At 48.1% G+C, this 7,112-nt stretch overlaps 2 protein-coding genes across 2 annotated transcripts; one reads left to right on the top strand and one right to left on the bottom strand.

The window, feature by feature from the left end:
• Positions 1-1,069: 1,069 nt before the first annotated feature.
• LOC125537180 (tobamovirus multiplication protein 1) lies at positions 1,070-3,817 on the top strand. Its single transcript, XM_048700490.1, has 10 exons — positions 1,070-1,357; positions 1,558-1,648; positions 1,819-1,871; positions 1,959-2,051; positions 2,151-2,222; positions 2,322-2,440; positions 2,520-2,583; positions 2,997-3,050; positions 3,388-3,465; positions 3,559-3,817. Exons 1-10 carry the CDS (start codon positions 1,187-1,189, stop codon positions 3,649-3,651), a joined length of 888 nt encoding a protein of 295 aa, XP_048556447.1. The 5' UTR covers positions 1,070-1,186; the 3' UTR covers positions 3,652-3,817.
• A 13-nt stretch (positions 3,818-3,830) lies between these two features.
• Positions 3,831-5,914, bottom strand: LOC125537179 (cytochrome P450 716B1-like). Its single transcript, XM_048700489.1, has 2 exons — positions 5,532-5,914; positions 3,831-5,444 (listed from the first exon to the last, which is right to left on the bottom strand). Exons 1-2 carry the CDS (start codon positions 5,753-5,755, stop codon positions 4,286-4,288), a joined length of 1,383 nt encoding a protein of 460 aa, XP_048556446.1. The 5' UTR covers positions 5,756-5,914; the 3' UTR covers positions 3,831-4,285.
• Between the last annotated feature and the right edge of the window lie 1,198 nt (positions 5,915-7,112).

Genomic DNA, 7,112 nt, shown 5'->3' on the forward strand with positions numbered 1-7,112 from the left:
TTGTCCATCACATCATTCTCCTAATGATGTGATCCCGTTATCAATGAAATCCAATGTCCATGGTCAGGAAACCGTAACCATCTATTGATCAACGAGCTAGTCAACTAGAGGCTTACTAGGGACATGGTGTTGTCTATGTATCCACACATGTATCCGAGTTTCCTATCAATACAATTCTAGCATGGATAATAAACGATTATCATGAACAAGGAAATATAATAATAACTAATTTATTATTGCCTCTAGGGCATATTTCCAACAGAGGGGGGGGGGGAGAAGAGCAGTCGTCCCAGCTATGACGAAGGCCGGAGGGAGAGGGGTGGATCGAATAATCAAAGAGGGGAAGGGAGGGGAGGGGGGGGGAGCGAAGAGAACCATTATCAACAAACCTTTGTTTCAATTACTATATTCACCTAAAGCTTTTTTTTGCGGGCACCTAAAGCTGAAACTATTCATAGTTAAATTTGTCATTTTTGTATCTCTAACTGTAATTGTAGTTCGAGTTTTAAGTTATTTTTTTGAAATATACATCATAGGTATTTTGTCAGATAATAATACTTTCTATTGTGTAAATACGAGTTTTTGAGGTTGATCCTACGATCTTACCTAAAGGATTTTAATTTGTAGTAATTCTCCAAGATGATTAATGCAAACTCATGGTTACAAACACAATTTTTTTTTACTTATCCATTCCCTTTCAGACTCAGACATCATTACATCATCATATATTCACAACTCATATATCCCCGATCCAACCGCGCAATTCCTCATCCACATCCTCGTCATCGATGTCACGGTCACGAGCAGCAGTCCATGACTTAATAATGTCCGTCCACTGACGGTGGGGCCCCGCCGAGAATGGAAGTAGCCGGTGCTCCAAGTTGCCACGTGGAGCCCACCTGTCCTCTCTAGCTAACCCAGCAATGGGCTGACGGCGAAGACTCCCGTGCCACTGTTCACTGGGCCCCACCACACCCCCCGATAAACGCACACGCCCAAAATCCGACGGCCCCACCACCGCCCAAGGCATAAAATATACCAATCCTGACCCATCACGCTGTCATGCGGACCCACGTTCTTCCCTCCCTCTCTCCAATTTCTTTTGTGCTTCTCCTCTCTCTCTCTCTCTCTCCGTCTCCCCCCACAGAAAGTGTGAGAACGCCAAGAGCGTCAAGCTGAGGGAAAGATGAGGGAGCTGGTCTCCTCCTCCACCTCCTCCCCCACCGCGGCCCTCGTCGCCGCCGGCCACGCGGCGCTCCGGGGATGGTGGGAGGAGGTCAACGAGTCGCCGGCGTGGCAGGACGGCGCCTTCTTCTCCCTCACCGCCGCCTACGCCCTCGTCTCCGCCGTCGCGCTGGTCAGTCCACCCCCTCGCCTCCACGGGAATGCTACCTTGATTCGTTCTCCCTCCAAGCCCAATGCGTGCGTCGGCTCATTACTGATCCGAACCGAGCTGCCGATTGAAATCGGATCTTTCCTCCATCAATCTCACAACGCATCGAGGGGGTGCCGCCGCCGAGTTCGATTTTGAGGCCGTTTTATGCTGTCCGCCTGCAGATTCAGCTGGTGAGGATCCAGCGCAGAGTGCCCGAGTTCGGCTGGACCACGCAGAAGGTGTTCCACCTCATGAACTTCGTCGTCAATGGGGGTAATGTAAAATAAATGTTGCCGGAAATGGGGGCAATGTAATCAATGTTAATTAAATGTGGGGAGGATCTCCCAATCCTGATTCCTTTTTTTGATTTCACCCTTCATTTGCAACTAATCCCCCGCATGTGTCACGCCTGTGCTAACCTACCAACAAACACCTTGCTGCAGTTCGTGCCGTTGTATTCGGATTCCATGCCTATGTCTTCCTCCTCCAAACTAAAGTAAGAGCCAAAGTTTGGGCACTACCACTTTACTTTAGCACTGGTGTCGAGACCTTTTTTGTTAATTGATTTGATTGGCTTGGCCAGGTTTATAAGTTGGTGTTACTAGACCTCCCCGGCTTGTTGTTCTTCTCGGCCTACACCTTACTTGTTCTTTTCTGGGCAGAAATATACCATCAGGTATTTCCTACCAATCTTTGTTATACACTCTTCATGTTCTTATCATTTAGTTGTGTTTGTTCAAGGAATTATGCGAGATTTTTCTTCTGAGTTTTGCAGGCTAGGAGTCTCCCCACCGATAAGTTAAGGATTATATACCTAGCCGTTAATAGCATCGTATATGCAATTCAGGTGTGTTATTTCTCATCATCGCACGGTCATATCACTTCATTGTTCCTATAAGAGAGAACCATGCTCATGGTTGCTATGTCCGACCGCAAATCTGGACAGATCTGTATTTGGGTGTACCTTGGAATAAACGACAATGCGTTGGTTGAGCTGGTGAGCAAAATCTTCATCGTATCTGTCTCCGCCGTGGCCCTTCTTGGTTTTGCAGTATATGGTGGAAGGCAAGTCCAATGCTTTTTCTTTGTATTGTATCGCTGTGTGTGCGCTGTATCTGTAAGCTGTGCTCTTTCTTTTCTATAGGTTGTTTGTCTTGCTGAGACGTTTCCCCATTGAATCAAAGGGGCGAAAAAAGAAGCTTTATGAGGTGATTACACCCTTCAATAAATGGATTTGTACACATTTTCTGTTCAGGTGGACATGTATAGCATGTTGTCAAGAACAAAATACCGACATATTCTGTTAGGATCTGTCATTTCATATAGCTTTGCCATGACAATGATTAGTTTTAACATGACATACTGGTAATTGTCACACATTGAACATGAAATCTTTTGTATTATCTGTAACTCAGTGCTCGGAATTTATGACTGGCAAAAATGTTGTGTCGTCTTCTCTTTTTGTCTTAATATGTTTAGTATGTCTTACAAATGTTCTATTTTTTTATTGTTATCCTTTTTCTCAATAATAACTGAACTGAAGATCCATCAGTCCAAAAATAATAACTGTCAGTTTCTGTCTTGGCCTCCAAAATTTTATTGTAATGTTGAAAATTGTCAGGTTGGGACTGTGACGACAATCTGCTGCACCTGTTTCCTGATAAGATGCATCGTGGTGAGTATTTGGTTCTTCATGACTCGCTGTTTTTTTCGTGACTCACTGTTAGGGGTTCAGGAATCATGCTTAAATTCCTTTTTGGTTGGGCGTAAAGAAGAACTCTGATGTCCACCTGTGTGGACGGTTTCATATGAATGTGAAGCCACCAAACGTATCAACCTAATGTTTACTGCACCTGATGTTGCTGTGCACTGTTGTGATAAACCCACTTGGTCTATGGTCTACAGATCTTCTTCCAGAACAGTGCACCGTGTGCACGTGTATATACTTGTGTCCTTCTGTTGATTTATTTACTTCTAAGTTCCTCCCTTTCCCCCTTCTTACTTGATCATAGGTGGCAGTATCTGCATTTGATGCTGATGTTTCTTTGGAGGTTTTAGATCATCCAATCCTAGATTTCTTCTATTATATGGTAAGTAACATCGAAAAGTCATTACCATGGTATCCATGGTATTTTTGTAGATTTAGTTCCTGTCTTTACACACACTCCCCTATTACCGTGCAGTTGACAGAGATACTGCCTTCCGCGCTGGTCCTTTTCATCCTTCGGAAGCTTCCACCTAAGCGAGCATCGGCGCAATATCACCCTATTAACTAGAGTTTTTGTGCTTATGTATGATGTTATGCTTGGAATAATGGATAAACTTGGAAGTGCCCAAAATTTTACATGTCTGGTGTGAGCTGAATGCTGGTGTTTTCCAAAAGCATCGAAGTGTTGTCGATGGATTATGCAATGTGCAGTTCAGGGGCCCTATAGCAGTGAATTTCCGTCTTCTGCTTGTTCTTTTTTTGGTGGAATTTGGTCGATAGCTTTGCTCTAGTAGAGGAGAAAATCGTAGTGGATTCCCTGATGTTTATCCGAGTCGTTTTGTGATTGCCTTTGCCATGTTTACCATCGGAGCGTTGCTGGTTATGCCGCTTGGAGCTTAATATTTGTAAATTTTACCAGTCTCTTGAATTATGTGTGCATTGTAGAGGGCCTTAAAAGTCATATTCGTAAGTTTGACTGGTTTGGAGTAGATGATGTCCTGCGCGTTGCTAATTTTCCTTTCAAGAATGTGAGAAATACTTGGCATAATTGCAAACTAGTACTCCCTCCGTCCTCGGTATCTAGACAGACAAGTAATGTCTAATTTGGGATGGAGGTATATCTGTAATCGTACATTTCATTTGCAATCATACAGCTGAATGGTGGATGCATCATTCGGATCAGGTTACTAAATTCTTCGAAATCATTTGCTGATGCCTGCTGCACCTGTGGTGGTTGTGTCTATTGGCTCGATGTCGATGAGGAGCCCCTGAGCCGGGGTCGGCATCGGGTACCTGGAGAAGCTGCCGTCGCAGCCGTCGGCGAGCTTCCACCTGAACCCGGTGACGATGTAGTGCATGGCCACCAGCGTCTCCACCCTAGTGAACTCGTTGCCAGGGCACATGCGCGCGCCGCCGCCGAACGCCACGAAGCTGTAGGGTGGTATCGGGCTCTCGAACCTTGCCGGCTCGAACCTGCTTGGCTCCGGGAAGATGGCCGGGTCCTGCTGCGTCAGGTTCATCGCCCCCAACACCTGCCATCCCTTGGGGATGAGGTGGCCGTCAAACTCCACGTCTGCGACCGCCCTCTTGAGCATGGAGAACACGGGAGGTACCAGGCGCAGGGTCTCCATCGCCGCCGACCATGTGTACTTCATCTTGCCGAGGTCGTCCCACGACAGAGCTTCCCCCGGAGCCTTGCTCCTGGCGACCTCTTGTTGCTCTGCCACGACCCTGCCGTAGGCGTCCCGGTTGCCATCGAGGTGCCGGAGGAGGAAGGTGAGGAGGCTGGCGGTGGTGTCGTGCGCCGCTACCATCATGAACATGACGTTGTCGATGATCTCCTCGTCGGCCAGCCCCTCCGCGAGCATGTGGGTCATGAGGTCGTCGGACGGCGAACTATGCCCGCTCTCCAGCTTGGCGCGCTTCTCCTTGATGATTGCCGCGACGGTTCGCCGGCCTCGCCGGCTCGCGGCGAGGCACTTGCCGAAGGAGGTGAAAGGCAGGTTCACCGGGATCGCCCAGATGCCCCTCACCAGCTGCTGGAACTCCGCCGAGAGCTCCAGCCTCACGTCGGCGTGGTCAGCTCTCCCGAGCCCGAAGATGACGGTGCACATGATGTCGAAGGTGAGCGACTTCATCGACGGCATCACCGCGACGGTCGTGCGGCCGTCCCAGTGGGCGCGGAGGTGGTGCCGGACCTCGTCGTCCATGCTGGCGACGTAGCTCCTCACAATGTCCAGCTTGAGGAACTGGACCATCATGGCCCTCACGCGGCGGTGGTCGTTGCCGACCAGCTCCCGGATGTTGCGCCTGCCGACCATACTGTTGAAGGAGGTGGAGCTCTTGGCGGTGAGCGCGGCGCTGGCGAAGAGGAACTTGTTGGCGGCGGGGCCGACGAGGAAGGCCGTGTGGAGGCCGAAGAGGGAGAGCTTTGAGATGGGGCCGTACTCGGAGGCCCAGCGCCGGAGCCATGCCTCGCCGGTGTTGGCGCGGAGGGCGCGCAGTAGGCCGACCGTCTGGCCGACGACGGGAAGGCCGAAGGAGCCCGGAGGCAGCTGGCGGCGCCGATCGTCTTGAGATGAGCTCTGCTTTCTGAGGTGTGGCAATACCAACAAGATGAAAGCGATGATTACTGCCGCAAGAGCTGCCAAGACGGGAGCCTCCATTTCCATCTTCTTGATCCAAGCTCTCCAATGCTTGTTTTTCTCATCAGATGGACTCCACTTGTCCACTATCTAGTAAATTAAACCGATGGGATCAAAAGCTACATCCGAGCTTAATATTTTGATTGGTCTTAATAAATAATCTTAAAGTACTTCATTTGTTTATTTCTGATCGAAATTATTGGAGGGAATCATGCTTACGATGCATTCCACCGAGTACATACAAATTGAGCAGCTACAGAGACAACAGAGACGATTAATTAATCCATCCTCACCAAAAAAAATTGACATCTCTTTTTTTTCGCGAATCCATAAAAGACTTATCCATAGAAGAAGGTTTAAAGAAGTCATTACAGAGACGGTCTTGCAAGCACCAACACGTAGGCGGTGTGATCAAGGCCTACAAGAGCGCATGAGAATGGTAGCTACAAAGTCTATGTCTCGTGTTGATCAGCTGGCCAAGCCCCTTGGCCCCAGCGCGAGCCCAAGCTCTACCGTCGTCTTTGATCTCATTGGTGAGCTGCACAACCGAAGGTGTATCATTGTTGAACATGCTACTGATGTGGTGTTTTCAGATTCGCCAAGCGGTGAGAATGAACACGGTGGCGAGGCCGCGTCGAAGGGCGGTTGGGGAGTCTTGGATGGAGGCTGAAAACCATTCGTGGAACGCATCATCCGGGCTGGGTAGCATGGTCATGGTATGGCACCAGGCCAGGATCTCATGACCACACCTAGCGGTAGAAGGAGCGGGTGACGAGAAGGTGCTGGATGATTTCTGGCTCCTTGTCGCAAAGTAGACATAGAGAGGTGTGCGGCAGTCCACGACGTGCCAATCTGTCTGCGGTCGAACACCGGCCCTGGTAAGCAAGCCATAGGAAGATCTTTATGCGTAGTGGAGCCCACGACTTCTAGGTGAGGTGCCAAGATGGCTCAATTGCGGATCCAGAGAAGAGCACCAGATAGCAGGACTTGGCCGAGTACGCGTCATTTTGAAGATCAATAGGTATATTTTTATTGCCATAAGAATTTTCATATGTATTTTGAACTTTTTGCAGGTATGGTCTAACATAATTATTTTCAAAGTTGTTCTTATAAGCATTGTTACTAAAATTGTTTATGGAATGAAATTCATATCCACCTGATCATTCTTTTGTTCAACAAGTGAGGCAGTAGAACATCATTGGTATCATTAGGAACATGTTTAAAAGCAAACATGGACATGATCATGTCAACTTTTCATCCAAGCAAGAGATCTCCTGAATAGAACTTACCTTCTTACTAGTTGGAGCTATTGTCATTGAGCATAGTTTGTTGTAATCTTATAAAGTACCTTAGCAGCATTACCTAATGTAGTTTCCATGATGAT

This window comes from Triticum urartu, chromosome 2, assembly GCF_003073215.2.
Source record: "Triticum urartu cultivar G1812 chromosome 2, Tu2.1, whole genome shotgun sequence".
NCBI lineage: Eukaryota > Viridiplantae > Streptophyta > Magnoliopsida > Poales > Poaceae > Triticum > Triticum urartu.

Bases quoted from the DNA above. Each gene is read 5' to 3' on its own strand.
- LOC125537179 (XM_048700489.1), bottom strand. From the start codon at position 5,755: ATGGAAATGGAGGCTCCCGTCTTGGCAGCTCTTGCGGCAGTAATCATC. The intron at 5,445-5,531 runs GTACGGCCCCAT...CCTCTTCGCCAG, and splicing joins CTCCGGCGCTGGGCCTCCGA to CGCCGCGCTCACCGCCAAGA.
- LOC125537180 (XM_048700490.1), top strand. From the start codon at position 1,187: ATGAGGGAGCTGGTCTCCTCCTCCACCTCCTCCCCCACCGCGGCCCTC. The intron at 1,649-1,818 runs GTAATGTAAAAT...ACCTTGCTGCAG, and splicing joins GAACTTCGTCGTCAATGGGG to TTCGTGCCGTTGTATTCGGA. The intron at 3,051-3,387 runs GTGAGTATTTGG...ACTTGATCATAG, and splicing joins TCCTGATAAGATGCATCGTG to GTGGCAGTATCTGCATTTGA.